This window comes from Athene noctua, chromosome 1 (genome assembly GCF_965140245.1).
Source record: "Athene noctua chromosome 1, bAthNoc1.hap1.1, whole genome shotgun sequence".
In the NCBI taxonomy this organism is placed as follows: domain Eukaryota; kingdom Metazoa; phylum Chordata; class Aves; order Strigiformes; family Strigidae; genus Athene; species Athene noctua.
The window spans coordinates 255,542,443-255,568,612 of NC_134037.1; the positions used below are offsets into that span (position 1 = coordinate 255,542,443).

The following is a 26,170-nucleotide window of genomic DNA, read 5'->3' on the forward strand; positions in this document are numbered from 1 at the left end:
AGCTCCTCAAATGAATGTAGGATGGTGTAGAAGATGACTAACAGGAGCATTGGAGACAAGTGAGAAGTGGTTTCGGAGAACCTGTTTTCTGCTGCTGATGGCATTCAGTCAAGGACTGACAGGACATTATGGAATCTGAAAGGCTCTTTCTGCTCTTACATTTAAACATAGCTTGAATGTAGCACTGATGTTGCAGTCAGGCACCTCTCAATAAATCCAAACACATGGATTGGGCTGCAGGACTGGAGCCTACAGTTGTAAAAAAGCAAATAAAAGATCAGAGAATTATATATTAAAGCCACCAACACATGAGCCGGTGTGGTTTCATAGGAGCATTATTTAATCAAGCATAGGAAATACAGCGTGTTCTTTGGGTGGCATGGTAACTTATGTTGGATCTGGGAGATTTTTGTAGGAGTGGATCTGATGAGATACTACAACACTGGAGATTACAAGAACCTTGAGGAGCAAGACTGCCCATCCTGCTTATGCAGCACACCTCAACAAGGTATTTGTAAACATGACTCAAACACTGCATGTTTGATTAGCACCTTAGTAACATCACTGAGTTAGTGGAGGCCTCTAGAAATTGGACTGATAAGATATATTGTTGTAATCTTCACTTTCTATGAGCAAGGGCTGTATCTCTGAAGAAGTTCCTCTTCTTTTCTTCCGGCAGGCCAGAATGAGCCCTGTGAGCACAGCAGTCACAACGCCTCCAATCACAGCTGCTCCAACCAACCAAGCCCAGATCTGACGGGCTTGCCTAAGGTAGGGTATTAAAAACTCCTGGAAAGAATCAAGTGCTGGAAAAAAACACAGAAAAACAAAAGTCATTTTACATGATGCAATGTACCGTCAGTTTATAGAAGTTGTATAACAGATAATACTGGAAGGCTGAGTGAAAAAAAGAGACTACATTGGTAGAAATTTTCTGAAGGTCATAAATAGTTTTAAAAAATCTCTTCAGTCTTTAGAGTCTGTTTCTCTGTCTTTGCATTAAAGGCAGGAATAGAGTTCACTCTCCCCTGTGCTTTTTATGGTTTTGTCAAAACTGTGAGACTACAACCCAAGAAGTTTGATACAGTATGGACAAAGGTCCTGCTAACTCAGTATCCTATTGGCAACAATAACTGAAGCAGAGCACTAGGAAGAATTTAAGAACAGATCAAGACTATTTGATCTTTTCAGAAAATACTTACCCAGACTGCAACAATTTGCAGCTCAGGGATTTCCTGAACCAGATATAATATCATTGGAGGATTTTCTTTTTCATTACATCAGTTTTTCTAGCCGCTCTTTGAACTTTTATCACTTCTTGTGACAAGGAGATCCCTGTCTTATCTGTATCTCACTATATATATAGTGAAAAAAAGCTTTTTTTCACTAATTCTGAACCTTCTCCCTGCTCATTTCATTTGATAGTTTTGCACAGTGAGAGGCAATAGACAATTATTCTCTGGTCACTATCTGCACAAGAAATCATCTTTCTTTGGTGAATCCAGGGCAGCTTCTCACTGGTTAGATAATCAGTTCTGTTCTTGCTTTGTACTATGAATGTGTGTGTCTGTGCCTCTGTGTTTCTCATTATGGCTCAATGAGTTAAGAAAACCCCACCATACAGGGTGCTCACTTCACAATAGAGTTTGAAAGGTGGCCTCTTCACAATGCACTCAACAAGGTGTTGCCTTGAATTTGAGAAATGGGAATACCTGTCTCCTTGGGACAAGGACGATTTGGAATCCACATCTCCCTACTACTAGCTTTAATTACTAGTATTAGCTCTAATTATTAGTTATTAGGGGGAAAAAAAGCACCTCTCTGGGCAACTTCTCCCTATGGTGGTTTATTTTTGAATAGTGTTCATGCATCCGGACTGATGTAGAGGTACTCAACCATATTTAGTGTGGTATACCCACACAAAGCCTATAAATGTCTTCCTGCCATCTTGCATTTTCACCGGTGCCCAGAAGAGTAATGCCATATACCTTTCTATATCACAGTGCTTCTGAGTGCATGCTGTTACATGCATTGTGCTCTGAAAAGATGCTTTTGGTTTGCAGCGCCTTTAAGGTTAAGCTGTCCTTAGCTCTTGATGTCTGAATCACTTTCTGAGGTGTAATTCTGTTTTAGGATGAGTTTAGGATGAACATAGCTTGTTTGTCCCTACAACTCGGCTTCACATTGGGGAATGTTTGGTTGCTGTTTCTCTGGTCCTTGTTTTCTAGTTAATCCAATTTTGTATTCTGAGATTGTATTTGCAAGAGTCTGCACGTTCAGCCTTCTACTTCTGACCTTATTAGACATATAAATGCTATATAACTCTAAGATTACAAAAAAATTAGGTTCTCGATGTTTCAGAGTGAACCCTCACAAACCTCTGGGTATGAGGTACATTATCTCTTTAATCCTTCATTTCTCATCTGTCAAATGAGGACAGTACCATTCACTGAATCCTTTGTATTGTGAATATAAATTAATATTTCTGCTGGACTCAGCTGCTTTCGTGATCGGCACCCAATAAAAGCGTTAGAGGAAACATCTTCAGGATAGCATTTTAAAAGTGTGCTATAAATCATCCATAGGGCTGCACACTGCTTAACTGGGAAAATGAAAATCAAGAGTAAAAAGTATTTGACATCTGGATCTTAAAAAAACAGTGTCTATGCTGTGTAGTGAATGAGGTGGTGGTCTGGGGAAAAAAAGACCTGTGAAATTAAAGATAATGCGTACATGTAGAGGTGGAGGGTGAGTTATGACTATAAAAAGAACTTTAAAGCTGGCATTTCTCAACTTTGTGTACTTGACTTTGTAACTCCAATGTATTTTAACTTAGTTCCTTTACGTTTATATTGCAAACATATCTAAATTGGAAACAATCTGGTGATTTAAACTGGGGTATGCATATGATGAAAGGAAACTGATACGTAACAGGAACTTGATACTGTTTTAATGTTATGGAAAAAGAATTATAACAAATTTCTCTTCCTTGCTGAATTTATCTACAATATGAAGTGATGTCTTAAATTTCTATTTTGTCCTTGAACCAACTCTCTCCTCCATCAATATTTGTTGGAGATCTGAGCTATCTTCTTCCCGGTAAAACATAAGATGACTTTGAGATGATGAGATGTCATATTTCACGGCAGGCCCTTTCAGAAGGGATTAATCTATTTCATTATATCCTGATAATCAGTCAAACATGCCCTTCTCTTGCTTTCAGCCTCAGTCTGTACAGTTTCTGTAATTAGCTCAAAGCCAAAAGCCACCTCCTGGCATCTGCTGCCTGTTTCTTTTTGCTGAAAAAAAGGTGTTTGGTATTGTTATCATAAACTTGCCATGGCAACTCTGGGTGTCAGAGGATGGAGCACCCCAGGTGACCCCATAATCTGCTAATCTGTGACTCTAACACAACGGTAAATTTGTGACTGGACTGGCTGCCAGTCATGCAAACTGAGATTTCAAGTATTCCATTACCATTATTCTTTAATATCTAACTGTGCAAGGCCCAAGAGTGCAGCAACTGTGTTTGCTGATGACTACCTGGGAAAAGTGTCAAGGGAGTGGTGGTAGGGGGGATGACACATAGCTGCTTTGTGGGAGACATTAGCCAGTGCCAATTCTATTCCTTTTATATCAGTATTTAGAGTCAAATTATAATCCTTCCTGAAAGCTTCCATGAACATCAATTAAAACTGCCCGTTCAGTCAAAAGGTTCATGACAAAACATGAGGAAGCCAGGTCAGGCTGGTGCTTGGTGTCTGTCCTCCTATTAGTGACTAATACCAGCAATATCTCCTCATATCGCTGTTTCTCGTAGGAAAATAGCAGTGATTAACCTCAGCCATGGTCTTAGCATTCAACTCTTGACATACTCTTCCTTCTCAAAGAGCGTCTTAGCTCTAGGTAACAGCAACAAATCATTTCTTACTCTTAATACATCATATCATTCTTTTAAAATGTAATTTAAATGTAATTTAATGTAATTGTATAATACCAGGCAGTCTATTTTGTGGGGGTTGCTGGATGTCATTGAGAGGGTGGGAAACAACAGTGTAATTTTAAGGTGAAGCAATGTGTGTCTCCTATATTTAGGGTAATAATATTGACTTTCCATGATAATTGAAGAAACATGTTATGGCCAATCTATTATTGAGGATCTTGAGATTTTCCTTTTGTGATAACGTCAAACTACATTATTGATATAATAGATCCCAAAGATGAAAAAAACCCTTGATTATTTATAATTTTTTAAAAAAGAATATGTATATATTTTAGATATTCTTTCTACCTAAACTTTCCAGGGTTAATTTCACAAATCAGGAATAAAAATTCCGGCCAACCAAGAAACAAACAATACAACATTTCTGTCATTTATCTATTTCCATAGCCCCACTGATATTTTTGTGGTCTTGGTATTCCATCTGACATGTTTTTCTACTCTTAACATGGATAGTTAATGGGCATTAGGTTTTAAAGCAAACCTTGAGGCAGCACAAACACTTCTTATTAGATCAATGTTGAAAAATTTTTCTTATCCTGGTGAGCAAGTTCTTTCTATTCTGTTTCTGCCATTTCTTGTGTGTGTATGGTTCACTGATTGTGTGCCTCTGGGTGGTCAAAGGAAGTACCTTTGAGACTTCCACAAACAAATCTAGGAAGATGAGCTGAGAGGGATTAAAATTATTGAGTCTCTCAGTCTGTTTTAAGGCAGGATTACTTGTTTTCACAGAGAGAGAAAGTTCAAAGCTCCCACAGATTTCATCCGAGTCTCCTCATTTTTACAGCTTCAAAGTCTTTTGTAAGGTTCTCTTCTGAGAACAATAAGAGGTCTGAAGAAGACTGTAAATCATAGTCCACTGCCACTGTACTGCAAGAGGTGCTGTGCAATGGGTGGTAGTGGGTTGTTTATGGTAGAGCTACAGTATCTAATGATATAAACTCAAGCTTCTCCCTTTCAATTCTGCCTTCAGTGCAAGGTGAGTAAATCAGGAAGCTATGACCAAGACTTCATCATGAGGCTGTCTTCTGACTTCTGCATGTTGTGAGAATCAGACCACTTCTGCATGGATAACAACAGCTTTATAATTAATTTTTCTGTGCTGAAGTTGTTCAGAGTTGTCTCCACCTATTACTTCTGCATGGTAACATTTCTGTGGAGTCCTGCCCACTTGCTGGCAATGATGGCACATCCGCAGAGTGCATTGCTGGCAAAAAATGATTACTTTGGAGAACTGAGAGGAGATAAATCAAAAATTCATGGGTGCATTTATAGAACAATATTTATTTTTGGTTTGACAACCTCAGTGTTCTTGCACTTCATAAGCGCTCTTTCACAGTTTACTTATATATATTTCTGAAAAAAAGAAGTGAGATCTGGCTAGAGGATACCTGATACCACCACACTATATGCTACTAGGGTGTTAATAACTAACCAAAAGATAGTTTTCTACCCCTAAGTGGCTCCTAGCAAAAAGAAAAAGAAATAAATCCATATTTCTGTTCCTCTAATAAGCATCATTATATAATCATTAAAATATCTGTAACACTCCTTTTTATGAGAAATATATTTTTGCATCCTGTTTTTTTTGGTTCTCTCCTTCTGTTTTAATTAACCTTAATCTACACCTTATCTCTGCCTGAAGAAAACTAGTGAACAAAATGCTCTCTTCTCATCTTCTATTTAATTCAGAAATGTAAACCACTTCTCAAGCCATCATTTCTCAAGTACTGTCACCTTTAATAGCCTTCTATTGTCCCAGCATCCACATTTTATTGTGCTTGTCACTATTTTATTATTGGCTCTTACATGCATAACATCATCCTTTCACATTGTGGCCAACAGTGTGTGTTCCTGAGCTGGGAGACTCAACAGAGTCCCTCCATGCTGGTATCATATTTGCCAGCTGCCACATTTTCTACTCGCCTGGATGTGATTTTGCAACCAAATTGCTGAAGAGCCAGAAATAGAAATGAGCTGCAGTCTGACTCTGGATCTGAGCTCTCTTCCTGCAACACGCATGAGCAACCTGGCCTTCTACATTGTAATCACAATGCTCTTATCCCTCGCTTTACCCTGAGTGTCAATGATCTTTAATTGAGGTGTCCAAAAATTGCAACTGATAGTTAGATTCCTGGGTTTCTAATAGGGTAGATGTCTGCTTTTCAAAAAAAATGTGAATCACCCAGCTACGCATGTACTGGTCATCAAATTGTTTTCACTGAGAGAGGGGAGAAAAGTCTAGGCAGCGTCTATGAATTTGTCTATTCCCATTTCTGGAAAAAAAAAAAAAAAAACAAACAAAAGAACCAACTTTTAGTCCAGGCCCTGAAATGTAAGTGCTTGGAATAGCTCTTGCCATAGGAAGTTGTTTTGACAGCTATTGCTAGGTGGTGCCGTTAGTCTTCCAAATCTTTTTTATTGATGCTAACAAATGTTCGTTTTCAGTAAGCCATGTGGGTTGTGGTAGTTTTACAGTTCATGGTTCTCATGCCAAGGAAAGCTGGGTGTCTGCTCTGATTTCTTCTCAGAGCATCTCCTCAGTAACTAGACTCTGACATGTGTCTTTGATTCCTGAGGGATGGATTTCCATGCACGCTGTTTGTGACCACTTCTGCTTCAGGGCTGTTGTACTTATAAAAATAAATGAAGCTGCAATTAAAATAACCACATACTGTCACACACTGATTTGCCTTTCAGTGGAAAGCAGGGCTCCAGGTATCAGCTTTTCCGCCTGGGAATAGCAACAATATAATTTAACATTAAAGTGTCATTTTGTCATTGGATTCTTTCAAAGTTTTATTTCTCGTAACCAGCCTTATCATGCTCTGTGTAGTCTTGCTTCAACACTACCAGGTCGTTGGTGCTGTAACTCAGAACTGCTGCCCTTGCTGCCTTCCTCCTGCTATTTCCTCTAAAAGCAAACAAGTCAGGGCTTGAGGACAGGATGGATCCAGGTCTTGTGTGCTCGTTCCTCACTCTGTCCCGTCCTCTCCCTCTGCCTTTCCTCCTCCTCATCTGGAAAATCTGCAGAAATTCTGCCTCTTCTTGACCCCCAGATCTTTACTGCTATGATTTTTTTTTTCCTTGTAATTTTTCCCTATTTATCTAGTAATTCCTGACTGCCAGTCACAGACTTTCTTTTCTCCTCTGAGCACACCGGAGTTTTCAGGGAAGCTCAGCAGGCTTTCCTGCTTCAGTTAATCTACCAAGAATTCCGTGTTTACTCCTATGCTCCACTGAACAGGGATTCAGCATTCCTACCTGGAGAAAAGTCTGGGTTTAAATACTAGACTACCAAGAAACTCCATATCTGCATTTTGGGATTCCAGACATTTTCCATTTGTAACCAGTTCTACTCTACAGATAAGAAATAGCTTAAACTCTCTTCTTCTCAGTGAGATTATCAAGGGGTTGAGCAACATATGAGGTTTACCTGGACTTTCTAAATGAGGTTGAATTTCACTCTTTGTGTTGATCTTTCAGAATAATTAAGGAACTGCATTCCTTACCTCTGATCTAAAATAATGGGCAGAATGTAATAAGAATTTCATTTTCTGAGGACTGTGTGTTCCCCTTGGGAAAGGAAAAAGACCAGGAGGCAACGAAAGTGAATTGTTTAATGGTAAATAATTTACCATTTTCTTCCTTTTGCAGTACCAATTTAGGACTCAGTATTTCTGAAAATCACATTTGGCACTTCTACTGAGTGGTAAAATTCTAGGAATAATGTGAATTTAGGAAACTAATAGCTTTCATTAAAAATAAGTATAAATATTTCTTGTCTTGCTCAGGAATTAAATTACAGCAACATGAACAAAAAGGGAAAAATACTACTAATAAGACTAAAATAATTCTTTTGGTAATATATTTGAAAGTTTTATTAGATTATTATTTACTAGGGCTGGCCAAATTGATTATGACATGTTAGGAAAAATATTGATTTATGTCTCTGGGTTATAGTACTAAACCAGCCTTAAACAATTGTACTTGAGAGTTGCAGTTTTCTTTCATTACACATAAAATAGTCAAAAATATGTTTTCTGGATGACTGTAAATCACAGGCTAGATTTTACACGAGAAGTGAAAAAATAAGATAAATGTATAATTGGACAGTTTATCAAGTATGCAGAAACCATACTCCCCCATTAGTAAGCAAACTGTCAGAAAAGCAGAGATGCCCTGAGAACGGATATTGTTTTGATAAAGACAAAGAGCAAGCTATGAGAATGCTAGCATTGCTGACATGTCCCTGATGCTTTTGCTATAGAGTTATTGGACTTTCAACTCTTAATTGCCTTTTAACTGAAGAGACATATTCACAGAATATTTACTGCCTCAAAAAGGAAAAGCAAACATGCCCAGTAACCTACCTGTTCAGTGGCCAATGTTTTGCAATGGTAACTACATCCCACATCCCAGGTAGCTTTTGTCAGTGTTGAACATAAGAGAGGTGTCTGATCATTCCAGTGGCCCAGTTTTGTAGAGGTCAAATTATCTGAGCAATCCTCAGTTCCAGGCAACATTTTATCTTTAACAGAATTTAACCCTTCCTTTAAACAATAAGGAAACTGGTAATACTCAAGCAAAACTATGAGGTCCACTACTATGATCCCAAGTCCAGATCTACCTGAGGTTCCCCATCAGCTACAGCCCCAAGGGCCTCTGTCTTCCCTGTGCCTGAAAATGGCCAAGAAGCCCAAGTCAAAACTACCTCTGAACAACAATGCAAGTCAAAACCATGACTAAACAGTGCAAAATTAATTTGATTAAATGAAATTAACATTATGAATTAAGTTGTGTTCATATAAATAACCAATAGGGCAAGCACAAATTCAATGGATCACTGTTTCAAATGCTGCACAGACCTTCTGCTGGTCTTTGGTGCCACAGTGAATTTTACTCTGGGTATTTAATGGATCAGATTACATTTGTAAACCAGAAAGAGAGCTTTGGGTCTGGCCTCCTTTTGTCCAGAAATCTGAAAATCCCACTGGTTCCCATTTGTGTTGCACTGTAACAGCTGAGCTGGGCAAATGGCAGACTCACAATCCAGCACTTCTTTTCCCAGTACTGATCACAAGCTGACCATTTGGGTCAGATTCTGCTTTTAATAGGCTAGGATAGACAGTATTGTTGTCAGTGACTGATTTTTGGTCAGAACTTTCCTAATAGTATCAAACTGACTCTACATCAGACCAGAAATGTGAAAACAAGCAGATACAATTTGGGACTATATTTAGGGAAAAATGTAGAATGGAAGGATTTTTTAATATCTTCTCATTTTACAGATATGTTCCAGTTTATAGGCAACAAATTTGACATTTACCCAAAATAGTAACATTACCTGGTTCCTGCAGATACTCATAGTCATATCCCAGCTCTCTTGAGGATTTAAAAAATTCTCCATTTCTGTAAAGAGGGATAAAGGGGACCATGTAATTTTCTCGGTTGTGCCCAATGGGTGCGTTGGCTGCTGGATAAACTTCTAGCATGGGCCTGTGTCTTCTTAACCATTGCTCAAAAATGCTGTAGAAGAAAAAGCATGTCAATTAATGGTGGAGATTTGCAGAAATTTTCTTCTGAAGATTTAAAAAAAGTGTTGACGGGTTTGCTATGACTTTATGTGCGGATAATACTGTCCAAATCATTTGGGGTTAGCTACTTCAGTACCAAGTTCCTATGCAAGCCTACAAAAAGCAAAGGCCTGCAGTGCTGCAAAGAGGCTGAAAATGCTTTTAAACTCCATAAATGCAGTTCACTGTTTCACTGTGACCTGATTGCAATTTCTGCTCAGTAATTCAATGGTCCTGAGGGTTAGGGAGAAAAGGATTAAAGACCTCAGTCCTTCCTTGTCACCCTCAGAAATATTTACAGCTGATTGTGAATGATCTTGTTGGCAGTTATCTGGTCCTGTTCCCCTTCCTCTATTTTCTTACCAAGGGTTTTTGTATCCTTGGAGTATGGCTACACCATGGCTAGTTTTATATCAACAGAGGGGGTGGAAACATCTGAGGAAGAAGGGATAAGCTTTGTGAGTCCAAAAACTTGATAAAACAGGTCATCTGTCAAGAAAGAGTGTCTCTCCAGACAAATGTCACTGACCTTGGTGTCTGCATAGTTGTGTTGCACATTCTCACTCCTCTTTCCCAGCTGCTGTGTAGCTTTTTTTTTTTTTAACTCTTAAATATGTTATCACAGTGGCACTACCAGCATCACTGATGGGCTTGGCTTTGGCCAGCAGCAGGCATGTCTTGGAGTTGGCTGGAACAGTCTCCATCTGACATGGAGGACAGCTTCTGGCACCTCTGCAGCCCCCTCACTACTGAAACCTTGCCACATAATCCCACACCTCTGACCTCAGTTGCTCCTTTTCCATTTTCCTCTGCCAAAGTTCCTCCTCTTAGCTGTCTATCAGATGTCTGTCTGTTCTTTAACTTGGAGGCAGAAAGCTTAAAGGCTTCAGTTGGAAAGAGTTTGTATTGACATGTTCAAGTCAACTACTGGATGAGTCTGGAAAGCAAAATTAACAGCCTTCCAAAACATTCTCAGCTCTCCTCCCTTTGTGTCTAAGCTTTTTCTGCTCAGCTCTTCACTTTGTTTCACTCCTCAGATCCTTCCCCTGATCCCCTGCTGTTTGCATGGTGACCAAGGCTTGTCAGCAGACACCTGGATGTACAGGATAAAATGAGAGGTGGAAAGATGCTGCAGGGGGAGTAGATGCAGGTACCTTATGCATGAAGAAAGAGAACCCCATGCCCAATGGGAACCTCATGCCCAGTGTAGGAGGCAATTATCAGCATCAAGCTCAGGGACAGATCACTGAATTAATTTATCAGTTACGGGGGATGGAAACAGTCTAAAAAGACCTTTAGATTGTATTTTGAGACCTTGGATCAATAGTTTCTCTTCCCCAACACTGGCCACTGACTGGAGGACGCAGACTTCCGTCCCCTTCTAATTAATAACCAGATGTTCAGGGACTCAAATTATCTCAAAAACACAGACCCTAAATGCAAGTGCACAACAATACCAGGATCTCTGCAGAGTATCCAGGGATTCTGCCAGTAGAGTTTTACCTCTTGCCTAACCTAACCAAATTAATGCCCTCTCACACACATCCAAACAGAGATAGGGCCAAAGCCTTGGTTCTTTTTTTAGGACCAAAAGATTTAATAGATGAAAACATCACTTTGTTCATACACCTTGTCAACCCTTAACAATGCAGGTATTAATCTTGATTAAAATCTTCATCTGTGGCTCTCTCCTTCAGTTAATATCATCAACCCTAGAAAAACTCTTGTCAGAATAATAACATTCATCTGAAGCTTTCAGATGGATAAATTTAAACAATGATATCAAGGCTTCAGCTGCAGTTATCACGAGAAAGTTTGAACAGAAAATCTGTAGTCAGATTACATCTTTGGAGAACAGCATAGAGAAATTCAGTAATCATGAAAAAACATACAGAATATAGAGGAAACCAGGGCATTAATTTACGTTGAGGAAGGGTATGAGGGCGTGTTGGACTGGAATCCTTTCCCTGCCTGGTTTTTACTTGTGTCTTGAGTAAGACACCCTGACTATCAGTGCCTTGTTTTCCTATGAGTTGTAGACGGGAGCTGAGATAGTCCCTCTCTGCAGCACAGGGCTGTTAGAGGTACAGAGATACTTTGGTTATGGGAACATGGTAATATTTTAAGAAGGCGGCAGAGATAGGACTTGGATGAGGTTTTCAAAGTCTGGTGATGATCCATACTGTAAGTTTTGAATGCTCAATCTGAGGTACTTCTTTAGGCCTGATTTTTAGAAAACACTGAGCAGCCACATTCTGAAAATCTGGAGGGCTGATGAACCCAAGGTTCAGAGCTAGAAGTCATCATTCACCTGAAATAGCTTCATATGACATGCCCTGAAATACAACATCCTCTCTGGATGACTTACATGTTGGCGTTTCATAAGCAGTTTCAAGAAAAATCCTTAGGCGAGTAATCTTTCAAGCAGAATGCAAATGCAAAGCATTTCCATGGAAATGAACATATGTAGTTTTGGATTCCTTCATTTGCAGTGTGATTCCCACATTAAATATCAAGCTTTTCTTAGCAGTAGCATTGAATTGTCTGCCCTTGAAGCTGATGCAATCGTATGCCTCTAATTACTGGTATCATGAGTTGTGTTGACACTCAAGATATGTAGCACAATTCATTGAGTTGTTTATGAACAGTTCTCTCTTTTAGCCATCATAAAATCATATAATCTTTACTGAAATCTGTTTCATCTAACATATCAATATGCCACTGTAGAGATCTCAGAAACGTCCATTAAGGTCTTAAGAGTCATACTTCCTATTACTCCCTTTAGAATAGCTGGCCCTGTGCATTTATCTTGGCTTGCTTTTTTTTTTTTTTTTTTTCTTTTTGGACAAGTTAAAAGATTAGGATCATATGCTGCTTGCTAATAAAGCAATTAGATGAAGTTGCATTTATTCTTTCTACTTAAAAGCTATCTCCCAGCTTGTTCAGTAAAATGGGCTCGCCACACTAATTTTTTCTTGGCAAGACAATGTATGATTCTCTGTGTTTTCATGAGGATCTTCATGATTTTCTTCTTTTGCCTGAGAAAACTGACAGATTTAATACATCAGTGGTATTTTTTACATGCTCATCTGTTTGTATTTCTCCTTTTAAAACAGGGGCACTGCCATTTCCCTGCCTTACTTATATTTTGTAAGAAAAGATATGAAAGAATGAACCTTACCCTTGCCTTTCAAGAAAGGTTTCCCAGCTGGGTGGAAAAAGAAACTTTCCAATTGCATCCAGTTGGGGAGAAAATCCATGGAGAGGATACAACTTGAGCTACATGTCTGTTGTGAGGTACAAATAGTTCTTGTTGGGCACCATAAACCATTTCATGTCAGAGAGTTACTTTTTGTGACTCCCCAGCTGAGGCTGTTAACTCCTTTCATACATTATTAAGAAAAACTGAAATCTTGAAAGCCTATGGCTTTAGCTGTCATCCAGGTAGTGACATTGGCACAGTGCTCCTACCCCTGGGGACTTGTCTTAACTGAAAAGACTTGGGCCAAAAAAATAAAAAAACAGCGTATCTGGAGAAAATAATCACACTTCTTTTTGTTTCAGAGTACTGTGACCACTGAATTACACACTGTTGGATACCTTTTTCCTCAAGTACTTGCGCAATCCCTGGTTACATTTAAGGTAGTTAGCATCAAATGTGGTTTCTGTGACAGAGAGAAGTCAGTGCTTCCATCATCACATGTTGATCCACTCACTGTTAATAGAAGTTTTTCTTCCCTTAAAAGCAGCCATGTTGGAAGTTACTTCCTTTACTACCTTGAAAATATCTACTTGTTTTCTATGCTTTTCTCAGTAGCGGCAAACTTGTGAGAGCTTAGGGCTGCAGAGAGAGAAAATGGCGATGCAATTAGCTGGTCTCTTCTTGGAGTGACAAAGTTCCCAGTAGAAAAGCCAGGTTTGTGGCAGAGCAGCAGACCTGAAGTCCCTGGAATAGTTGGTTATCTTGGCAAACCACTGCTATCATGATCTCTTCATGTGAAAGTCTGCACCCTCCCCTGACCCTGGGAGCTTAACAAAGCAGGACTATGAAATAAAAGGCATCTGAAGGGCCATTTTATTCTATGTTTCCTCTCCTTACTGACATAATGAGACTAAAGTTAATAAAAAGATCAAGGGTCTGTGATATCCAATTTCCTTATTTCTTTTGTGCAAAAAAAAAAAAAAAGTACTGGGCAGAAGTTCAGTGAGAGAGAAATCTGTCTGACTCCTACAGCAGTCTGGTTGATTACTTTCTTCCTCAGCATGTAGACAAAGAGGGCAAGCAGATAATTAGTTATTTGTATAGGTAGGAGTGATATTTGCCAGAGATTAAGACTTTTTTAGCACTGCAATCCCATCTAGACTGGTGTCATTTGGGAGATGTTGGCAGTGCTGAAGAGAGCAGATGGGATGTGATCATGGTAGGGAAGATAAGGTGGGATAAAGGAAAGAAGAGAAGAGCTAATCAAAAGTCATCTGGAATTTTATTCAGGGATGGAAATGGGGAGAACCCAGTCTGGGATCTATCAGGAATAAACCATAAATCCTTCAAGGTGACAGCTCTTAACTGGAAGGGTCATGGGCAATCAGGATTTAAGAAATAGAAATTTAAAATATTGAAACTAACTAAATTAAATGGAGATTAGTCTCCTGATAGCCCTAATAACCTTTGCATTTCTTCAGTGGCAAGCAAAAGGGACTTGAAAGAGGTAGCTTTTATTTAAAGGCATTGGACAGATTAAAAGATAATTCTTTCTAGATTAGAGAAAAGGCTGTTTTCATCTGGAAGGCTTCTTCCTTCACTTAAAGAAATCAAAGTGCTCAGAGTGCATGTCCCAAATACGAGGCTAAGGAACCAAAAGGTATAGGGGAATAGTTTGAATTTTGAAAGATGCCCTGTCTTACATTGAGCTCAAAGAGGCTCAATCTCTTTGTATTGCACTTCCAAAGTAGAAATTATTTTGTCGTGGGTGTATTATTAAAGTAAATATTGAAGGTTTTAGAATTACTAGATTGTGATCATCAACAATCTATGCAAAGATTATTTTTGTGGTAAGAAATAGAATTTTAATATTGTAGAATGGGTGGGGTTTAGAGAAATTTAGTCTAAAATAAGGCTTAGTGTTTGTATTTAAACATTGGAAAAATTGATCTAGGGACATTATAAATTCACTATCACTTAAACCCCCTGATTCAGTCAGAAGTCACATGCTTGATGCAGAAATAGCTCAGGGAGGTTATCTGGTCAGAAGGATTTCCAAAAAGTCATAAAGGTAAAGAAAATCCTGCATATTAGAGAAATTTTAAAAAGTGTTAGAGGCCCCGTTTTACTTTAAAGAAAAAAGGCACACAGTAAAAATGTCTTGCCTAAGTTCATACTAGAAATTCTACAGCTTTGGGGCCTCTTTGTGCCTACCAGACTAGATACTTCTTGGAGTCAGGTTATACCATTTCAAAGCACAGAGTCTCAATTTTATTTAAGTTTTTTGCTATGTATCTGTATACGGATCTCTCTAACTGTTAATGAGTTTAATATTTCTGTGTACCAGCACTGATAGGTTTAAACAGCTGATATGTACTAAAAAGTAATAAAGACTCCCATCTGGTATGTTGATACTTTGGTAGTTTAATTTTTCATTCAGGGGAAATATACTTTGCCTTTGCAAAGAGTTTCAGAGTGGTAAGATGCTTTTACAGAGAAAATTAAAGCCATCTATAAAAGACATGGATATATCACTTCCATTTAATTGCATATAAATAGACCTGAATATTTTCCTTGTTCTGCTCCAAACATGCCAGCTTAGTCAAAGAACAATGAAATGAGCCTTAGTGGAAAATTAATTTGAAAAAAAAACCTTGGTTTAAAGAGCGGGGGGAAAAATAAGATTTATTTGAGGATGATTAAAAAAAGGCCACCAATATATATTTCTGAATTCATATTATTCTATGAATAATATATGCAATGGGATTATAGGTAATGAAAGGTTGAGTCAAGAAATAAATGGGTTTATGTTGCCAGTGGGAAATATCAAGCAGAGTATAAGAGCACTGCTGTATATAGGCTGGATAACTTTGTACTCTTCCAGATAGTGTTGTGTCCTCTGAAAAAAGATGCTGCTCACAGGAAGAAAATCTTAAAACCTATGAAATGTAAAGTGATAAGAGGTGGTGAAGTGCTAAGGCTTGGACAGCATGCCCAAGCCAGAGTTGACCTATAGATGAATCCTGTGTAGTTTATAACTGATAACCATTGTGCTAGTGGGTATTGTACTAAGTTATAACAAACCACCTATGCTGATGTAAAAAGTGCTAAAGCATTGAAATACTGAAGCCTGAACAACAGGCCCCAAGCCGAAGCTGCTCACTTAGCATGTAATCATTAACAAAGTATGTAAGCTCGCTACTGAAAGATGCAGCTCAGACAGAATATAATCCGTAGTGAGGAGAGAATGTATCCAACTTCCCTTGTTTGGCCTTGTTGAAGGCTGAGAACCCAAGTATCTGGCCTTGTTAGAAACTCCCTTGGTTCCCCTCCCGAGCCCTGGCCAGGCTTTGGGTGGAATCCAACAGGAGAATGAAATCAGAAATTTTCTGCTCCTAATAAAAGTCCCAGCTATTCTGGCCTGTCGATCTCTAGTGTATAAGGCTGGGCCCGCTCACAGCGACTTTGGCAGCCTCACCTATGGGTGGACGCACACGCAGGATTTCCCCCTTGCCGGGACAGGCTCCCCAAACCCTCGCTGTAACCGGGGCTGCCCAGCCACTGCGGGGCTGGGTGATGGTAACGTGTGCGAGTGGTGAGGGATCTTTCTTAATCACTGTTCTCTCTCTCGTGTAGTAATGATGTGATGCATTACCCTGTATTTTCCTGTTTGTTGCTTTAGGTGCATTATTCTGCCTTTTCTTACTGCATGTCTTCTGTATTACAGTTACATTATTTAGTTATCACCAGTAAAACACGCCTACTCTTTTCACTCTGGTGTCTGAGTTTAATTGGTATCCTTAATCAGCAAAACAGTAGATATTCTGTTTATCATTTTGAAAAGCGTCTTTCCTAAGAGCTGTTTCCTAACAGTGTACCTCCACAGTTGTGAGCAGAGCTACACTTGACCGATTGCAGTGTAGGAGGAGAAACCAGATCTTAAATATCTGTTATTAAAATTTCCTTGTGTTGAGCCACCACAGATACACTGACACATATTGTAAACCTAACTGTCCCTTCAGGAAGATTTTCTAGAAGTTTAATCCAGTGTGTTTTACCTTGCAATTAAGGACAGCTTAATAGGGAAAGAGGGAAAATAGAGCGTTCAGTGTGTCTATATGAATTCCTCTGCCATGCAACCAGGAACATGTGTGACATCGCAGGTGTCCCCAGTGGGAGGACTACAGTCCCCTTATGGTGAAGGTGTTGACTCTGCACCCGTACCACTACAGAGTGGACAGTCCTGCTTTCCTCCTGCTTCTCTACCTTCTTGTCCTCACATTCCTTGTAAGCATTTCCACAACCATACCATAACCAGGATTAGGGAACAGATTTAGTTTAAAACCAAACACCTCATTTGTTTTCATTTGTTCTGGGATAGCTGAGGTGAGATAAAGTCACGGACCTGATTCATTATGCTGTTGCATGATGGCCAGTACCAGTACAAGGGAAGAACAGAGGTGAGAACCTCCAGATAGCACTAACTGGTGAGCAGGACTGTTTCTTCTTAACCTATGTGCCAGGTTAAGCTGATTTGAAGCAACAGTGAAAATGTGCCTTTTATTTCTCAGTAACCTGGTAAATCCATGCCTCAGCTAAGCCTGCACACAGTAGTAACAGTTCAGCTGCTAGATGTCAACTTTGTAAGCTACTAATAACTTTATCACACTCAAATCTCAAGCCATGTCACTAGTTGTGCCAGATTTGACACAGAGACTTCCATTCCTCTTCTGCAGTTGTGAGACTGAGGCTAGATCAGGCTGTCTATGGCAGAAGGAAGGCAGAACATTGTTGCTTAGAGCTCATTTATACAATTTATTTCAGTATCATGAGATCTGACATTCTGTAGAAGAAATCTGGCAAGCAATATGTATTTGCATTTGGAAAGAAAGGGAAAAGGAAACAAACTGAAGAAAGCTGAAATACCAGTCCAAGGACAGTGATTACACAGTAGTCATCACTTTAAAAGTTGGCACTAGTCAGCTGGTATTACAAAGTCACCTCAGGTAATTCCCATTCCAAGCATTTGGGATAAACATTGGTGCTTCAGTCCTGGAAGAACTGCTGATGAAAGGCACCGTAGTGTTTGCCAATGGATGCGGTTATATTGCAGTGTCCTTTTTTTTTCTTTTTAAGTTGGCTAAAGACAGTACAGGGACTCTCAGGCAGGTTGTAAACAAATTACGCTGGTCATAATGCAAGTGTCTGATTAAAAATTAAGATGCTGCCCTCAATTGCTGTGAGAAACCCATCCAAAGCCGCTGAGTCTATGTATCCTGTGCTGTTGAATCACTGCTGAGGACTGCCCTGGGTTACAGTGCTCACTCTGTGTCTAGTCCCAGCTTCTGGGGAACATCCAGGCTTCCACCATCAGTTGTAAGCTGCAGCATGAGGCAAGCATCCTTGGGCACAGCAACTCTTCCACAAACACTTGTAGTACCACTGTCAAGTTACTTCGATGCCAGTCTCTGGACCAGCTGCCAGAGAGACCTTACTGTGCATGTGTGCATGTCTGTGTCTGCCTGTGGGTGAGGCAACTGGGACATCAGGGGATCCAGGGGCAGCTAATGGGTAGACTGGGTGTCATAAGCCCAGTAACTGGGGAATCCAGACTGTGTATGTATATATCTATATGTATGTATATTTTCCCATAGCAGTCTTTCATCCCGCTCAGCCAAAGAGGGCAAGAGGATGAGGTTGTTGGTGCTGTTGGAATTTATGTGAGTGCTTTATTTCTTGTGTTGATCTGTGTAGCTGGTCAAGCACATATACATATATACATAGACATTTATGTAACTACTGTATGTATGTGTGCCTATTGGGAATAAGCCTCACTACTGGTTGGATCCAAGAACATGGAGCTGTGGTAGCCACACCACATTTGGGCTTCTAGATTTGTCAACCCCTAGCACTTTAAACACAGACTTGCACAAAACAGAAAAAAAAAACAACAACAACAAAAAAACCTTTTAGTGCAGTGGAGTTGTTCCCTCATAAAATGTTGTGCTTCTTTTTCTTGGAGCATATATTCCCATGCAGGTCGATTATATGTCTCTGAAATATGAATATTCATTTTCAGGAAAGGTCTGGCCTGCTTTATTGTTTCCTTTCATCTTCTGAACCAATAGGTTGTTTGTTTTTGTGGACCGCAGTGGAACAGACCACCTGCCATACTGAGGGGCAATGTGAAGATGACATGAGGCTCCTTAACTTATTCAACCAGATTGATATTGCCTGCACGCTGCCTCCTAAAGGACCATTATCTGGATGAGGCATAATAACGTGCACCATGCTGACACCTTCCCACCCATTACAAAGTACCACCAGAGCTGGGGAGACAGGTGGCACCTGAGGATCTTATCACCACTCTGCTTCACCATCCCACTACAAGCTTCTGTACTTCCTTCCATCTCCTTTGTTCTCATTTACGGCATTGCACAAGCTGGGTGCTTGGAAAACGTCAGATAAAGGATACAAAAGGGAGTGAGACTGTGAAGGTATAGACCCACAAAACAAATCCCATCTAAGAGACAACCAATGCCACTTTCTTTGCCCAAGTCCCACTTCACTGACAGCTTTAAGGTGACTGCAGCTGCTGGGATTATGAGACATTTTTAATATTCCTTCTACCAATATGATTTAGAACAGTTTTCCCCCTTATCTTTAAAATGCTCTCAACACCTCTGCAGGATCAGTGGAAGAGAAGGTTCTTCAGACTTTCCAGCTGAAATTGTTCCTCTTTATGTCAAACAATTTGAGTATCCATCTATCCAGAGAAGATGTAGTTGGATGTCTCATTGCTGCTTAGCATGCTCATTTGGGTGCAGAGAGCTACATAGTAATTTGTCCAATAATCATGTAGTTTTCCAAGTGTTTATCTTCTAGGATAAAAAAGGCAGAAGCTCCTCAAACCTCTAATGCGAGAAAAAACTGCTCAGGCACTCAAGTCCTGCAGAGGATTCAATCCTGAGCAGAATCTGTTGTTGGACAAAATGCTGCTCCTCTCTCGGAGAAGCTGCTGAAGTTCTTCATTTCAATTCCTCACTTGCTGTGCTGATTTCCTTGAGTCACATTATGAAATGCCTTACTCTTCCCAGGAAACTCATATAGCTTCCTGGGGCCTCAACCCCCTTGTGTATAAATCTGGGCCATGGCTCCTGAATCACAAAGCCTAACATGCTGGGCAGCCCTGTAACCCATTTTCCCAGTCAATGAACCTCACAGAAACATTCTTGTTTTCTGCCTTCTCAGAAAACTAAGTAGGATGAAACAACAAGTACTGAGCCCAGCTTATGCTTGATCAGTTGCTGATGGATTACAACATAAAGAGCTTTATTCCTCCTGGACAAGGAGATAATGGATAAGATGAGCATGACACATTGCTCACAACACTGAAGGCAGGAGCTCAGTATTGGAAATAGTGCAGGAATCTATGCAGAGGAATGTCAGTATCCTCCAGTGTAGGACTAGAAAGTGCCTCATCATAACCCAGTTATCGATAAAGCAAGCTAACGCCTACATAGGCTTATTCTGCACCTCTGCTGGAAAGATATGATGAGTTTAGGTGAGGCTTAGCTGGGCTGAGATTCAGTCAGGTATCTGATTCTATCACTTTTCTTAGTCAAGCCAACCTCTGTTTTACACCAATCAAAGTTGGCAATGACTCTTCTTAGGTGCAGCAGATAAATTCTTGTTTCTTAAGATAGCTGTCATTCTGTGTGTTATTTCACCCCTTGCTGTCAAACCAGAGCAATGTTTGACTAGAAATATTTGTTTCTCATTCAGATTTAGGTCTCCAATGTGTCCAACACTGCAAAACCCAAGATATAGATGAGACATGATGGTGTGCCCTGTATGCTTGGTAAATAAGGAAATGCAAATGCAACCATGTGTTGCATGGAGAAAAAGAGTATTTTCTGGAGTGTATACCCTGTGTACCCTGTGTTAGCTTTCTTGGGTTCATCTTTGCCATGGTTTGCAGGAAACAGAAAAACATTACTTAAAGTAAGAGATAGTACAAATGCCAGCTGCTCCAAAGTTTAATAACTAGTTTCCCCTGAAGAGAAAGATGACAAGCAGATTAAAAGGGACTGCTGTGGAGGTAGCTGGACTGACTCTGTGTAACCGGCTCCTGTGCTCTCCAATTCAATGCTTTTGAGACTGAGAGTGTCATTATTGAGGTTCAGAAGGGCATGTAATATATAAATCACATCCATGGTAGCAAAGTGATAATTTCTTTTGATGAATAGAAGTTAGCTACATGTGGGTGAGAAAAGTACTATGTTTTCCTGTGATTTTTTACAATTTGAACAATTACATCAGCTATTACTGCAGAAGTTCTGCAGGAAGGACATTCAACCCTATGCTGGCTGTTTGCATCAGAGCTTGTCTTGATCGCTGTGTCACAGAAAGCTTTCTCCTCCTCCTGTGTTAAGAGAATAGGTGAAGGCTAACCATGTGGCTCTTGCCAAGTTTCAGGGAAAAGTAACCTTTCCTTTTAAAAACCACTAATCGCTTCCATAATATGTAATGTACAAAGTGATCCATTCTGTAACTGCATTGGCTGAACTAAAATCTTGCAGTAAGAGTGATATGAAACATGCACTTTAAATGGGACTATTTTAACTGAACCTCCTATATTATTGATTTTTAAGAGCAGAATGGGTCATTACAAACATCTAACCTGAATAATGACATAGCATTGAGATTGCCAGCTACTACATTTGACATATAATGCAGATGTCTGTTTAACATTTCTCTTGCCATTCCCCTAAAGCAAGGTGGATCAGCAGCACTATAAATTTTATGTATGCTTCATTGATAAAAAGAACATTTATCTCCAGAGCCTGTTCCTTGTCTTTATTTCTCTGTTTCCAATTCTATATGGTCTATCTGTGGATTGCCAGAGGACTTATTGAAGAGTGTGGGTTACTACAGACAAAGATGCAACCTCAAGGGTACTATATAGACTCATACCCTGTCTGTCCAATGGGAAAAGAAGGGAGATCTTCTGGAGGACAGATTCTCTAAACCCATACTCATTTGCTTTTACTTCTGGCCGCCTCTATACCCATGGTACAGGTTAGACGGACCTGTGGTGTGACCCTCCAAGGTTGTTCCTACATCCCTTTGAGTGCTCTGCAATTGCAATAACAGAAACTGCCCAGACCTACTGAAATAGATGTTAGAGTTCAGCTCCAGTATCTTCTTGTATGATTTGCTGTTCAGTCCCAGACACAGAGATATCAAAGGAGAGATACTGGGGAGCTGTGTTTCTCAGCAACACCCCAACCTTCCCACTTACACTCTGTTTTCCATGGATATATTTATGTGGTATTTTGCAGTAGATGTGAACTCACTCTACCCACATACTGAGCCCACTTTGAGTGAGTCAGCTCCATCAAACAAGCTGAGTAGCTCTGGTTAACGCGTTACTAAACCTGAGAGGTTAAGAGGGGAATGTTAGTGGCTCTAGTGCAGTGCCAATTGAGGGCTTGTGGTACCAGAGGGAGTGTATGTCCTCCTGCACATTTGTAGACATCCTCAAGGGGAAACCAAATTGAGACAAATCCTTCCCTGCTAAAAATGTCTATGCTCAGGTTTCCTACCCCATCAGTACTGATCTGCTCTATATCTCACAGTTGTAGGAGTTTTTGTGTGCCAATAAAGCTTGGGACCAAAGTCACACCTGTCCCACCCTCAAATGAAACACTATGCTGAAGAGAAGTTTTCTTCCTCTGATGCCCCTCCTGGTAAAACAGAGCTGTTTTCTGTGACTGAATGGCTTCCAGCACAGCAGGTGCTGGTAGCGAGGTGGTTCTGATATCAGAGAAGGGTGAGGGCTGGGCTACCTTGCTGCCCTGCCTCAGAGCCTGCTGGTGCTGTGCATGCTGATCAGGACTCTCTTCCCAGTAGGAGCCATGTAACACACCCAAAGCAAGGAGAAGAGGTTACTGTTACCCATGATACATTGAAAAAAACCATAATTAATTCCCCCAAGAGCTTTGGAGGTGGAGAGAGAACTTTCCCAGGTTCAGTATTATTGCATACACAAGAAACGGGTCACCCACTTTAGGTGTCTGTATTACAGTATTTCTGAACTTGTGTTTAAACAAACCTTCTGTGCTAGATATTGTGCGGAGATAAAAAGAAGTATTTTGGGTGGACTAATCTGACCAAAAGACAAAAAGGTGTCTCAGCAGACATGTTTGCATCTGAGCTGGTTGCTAGTCAGTAACTCTTTAACTAGTCTTACTGACTGTAAGTGGGGCTCAAAAGGAAATCTCTGCATCCAAGGTAATCTACACAGTGCTCCTCACTATTCATAGCCCTAGAGATAAAATGGTTTATAGGGGCTTCTTTGAATATTGTGCTACTGCTCCACAATGATCACATTTAAGTACTTCTCCAGCTGTCCTTCGTTTCCTGCTGCCTTCCCTGCCTGCTTCTGAAGTGTGTTTTTATCCCTCTTTATCCATCTTGCATGTGTTCAACATATATATACAATCTCACTGAAACCATACAGCCCACAATTATGCTGTCCCATCACTTAATTCTCTGCCACACCATGAACATGGTTCTTCTTTTTTTTTTTTTTTTTTTTTTTTTGTGCAGTAGCACTTTATAATCTAGATGTTTAACTCCAAAATGCAACCTAAAGGTTATGGACACATATCCCAAGTAAGAAATGACTGTAAAAACCCATCAGCTTCCACAAGATTTCACTTAGCCACCAGATATCAAAAGATATATTAGCAAAATGCAGAAGCTTTTAGGAGGTAAAGTAGCATTTGGGAGCATTAGGAGCTGTCCTGCTGTACACCATTATCTCAGCTCTGTTCTGGAAATTGTGCAAAACCTCCCTAGATCAGGAGCAAATCCCAGAGGCTTTGCTCATAAAAGCTCTACTTTGCTTACCCCTGGGCATAGCAGTAGCTCAGTGATGTTCATGGTTTCACTGAGTCAAAGGACTTTGACCATGTTTCACCTTCATGCCAAGGACAATTATGGAGATGACTTCCCCTCATCCACTGCGTTTATGCAGGCACTTGGGAGGATACAGTGCTGGGCACAGATTGTAAAATCCTGAGCTGACACAATACTGAAGCACTGTGGGTTTACTGTTAAAGTGGGAGGAGTATATTGCTAATGGCAGCCTCTTGACCTGCCTTTGTCTAACAGATTTTATGGGGCTACAAACCATAGTTCATTCAGCTCCAGAAAAATATGAATTTCAGGTTGCATGATCATTTTTAGCAAACATACCTCAGAAAGCAATAAGAGTCTTGCTGTGCCCATATCAAGAAAGAAAATTAATCATATGCTTAGTGTTTATGCAGTGATTTCTCCATTTTTAAACTGCTTTATTATTAGCTGATATATCATTGTGTTACAATCTCCATCTCAGCTGTGCTTAAGTAACTTGTTTTAGTGTCTCTAAGTTTCAATATACCCAATGGGGAAAATAATTCCTTGGCCTCACGCTTTGTCTGTGTTGTCTCCCACTGGAGACAGTTCAGAGTAGGGAATAACTCTTATTTCTTATATTAAACAAGTCTGGAAACCTCATGTTGCCTTACAAGAATTTCTAATGATTCTTTTTGAATGCTTTCACTCCAAATGTTCCAAATTCTTGAAGCAAATAGTTTTTAACTGCTAAAAAAAGTTCTTGTTTCCTGTCAACATTTCAAAATAAGAGAACAACTTGGTTTTTGTCATGCCATTTTTTGGTTTAAAAAACCTGAGCTGACATTTAAGAGAAAATGAAAATGTTCTGTTTCAAAAACAGTAAAAGTAAGAAGCTTTTATTTTGACATCTCCTAGGAGTGAAAATCAAATTTCCTCTTGCTGAAGTTTTTTTTTTTTTTTTTAAATTACTTTTGACTTAATCTTAAATTTCATTTTTGGAGTGGCAAAAGGGACTGGCATAAAGGTGAGTGTATTGAGACCACAGGGACTGAAAGCGTCCATAAATTTGGCTTAGAGAATGGCGCGTTGCTGGCATGCAAATGAGGATGTGTAGATTTTGGGTTCTAATATATCTTTAAACAGATTGCTCCATCCATGATTTTCAGTTTAACACTTTACTGATAAACAATATCATAAGGAACATTTTATTGTTAGATTCTCAGATAAGCCAGAGTCTGACATTTCCTCAAGCTCCCAGCTCCAGCCTGCCACTGAAGAAGAAGGGGTTATTTTAGCATTCTGCAGAGGAGTCTGTGGCAGTTGATGTTGCTGAACAGCACAGAGACATTTGCCTTGATTAGGCAGAATTTGTGGCATTTTCATTGGGCTCTGAAGCTGATGTGTAGGAGAGTTTCTTCTGCCCCCGCTTGGAAGTGTGCGTGCATGTATGTGTCTGTCAATGAGAGTGTCTCCATTTCCTATGTGACCTTATGCTTGACTTGGAATACTTTTACCAGATCGCATGTACACACACACAAATATACACCCCCACACCCCCACCCATGAAGGTTTTGTCTCAGTGATGCCAGAATTTAGTCCTGTGTGATAGCAAGAAAAAAAGAGTAACTGAAACAATAAGATCAGCATAGGGATGTCCAGCTGTCTGTTGTCATTGCTATTTCATGTGATTGTAAATTAAGCAACTGCTATGTCCTATTGCTCATGGTGCTTTGATACCTGACAACCATAGTCAGAGTTCAAGAATATGCCAGGCACTGCACAGAGCAGCACAATTAGACACTTCCTTAATGACAGATAACATACACATAGGACAAGGGACAACAGATAGATATAAACAGCTGGGGGGAAGACTAGGCAACTAAGCAGCGGTTCACTCATTAAGTGAAGGTTTCATCTTACTAATGGTTGAACTTTTCTGTAATTGTCATGTTGAAGGGAAGAACAGTGACTGAATCTGTGGATGTGTTGGGTGACCAATGCCCGGCCAGGGGGAATATAGAGGCACTTCTCTGAATGCCAAACAGATGTATGATAGAGATGGATATAGCAAACTTATTGGAGGGGTGAGTGAGTTCCTTAACAATAAGGAATGATTTAGGGATGGAGAGTGAAAGGCCTTGAAAATAGAGATCAGCAGTTCATCTGATGTGAGAGAGAGCAAAGAGATGGTAGAAGGGTATGAAAAGAGAGGAGAACCTGGGTAGAGCACTGAGTTAATGCAATGATGGTTGCAGCAGTATTCTGAGCTGTGCAGTTACTCATGAAAGCTGGACAACACGGTCCTGTAGTGGTGGCATCATTAGAACTGACAAGCCTAGACTTTAGAGATGCAAGAGACTGAAATCCTACACTTCATTGTGTATCTCTAGAAAATCAGTTCTGAATTGCTTGTTCTAAAATCAGGGCCTTTGAAAGTCATCCATATTATTGTAATAAACCTCATCCATTACAGCAGAACTTAGA

The 26,170-nt window shown here is 39.9% G+C and overlaps 1 protein-coding gene across 1 annotated transcript in view; it reads right to left on the reverse strand.

Annotated features, from left to right (window-relative positions):
• Positions 1 to 582: 582 nt before the first annotated feature.
• Positions 583 to 26,170, reverse strand: part of TYR (tyrosinase) — a 51,271-nt gene continuing 25,683 nt past the window's right edge. The window contains exons 4-5 of the mRNA XM_074932605.1: positions 9,348 to 9,529; positions 583 to 806 (exon numbers count right to left, since the gene is read on the reverse strand). Coding sequence (XP_074788706.1) covers positions 583 to 806; positions 9,348 to 9,529 — 406 coding nt within the window. The remainder of the gene's footprint in view (positions 807 to 9,347; positions 9,530 to 26,170) is intronic.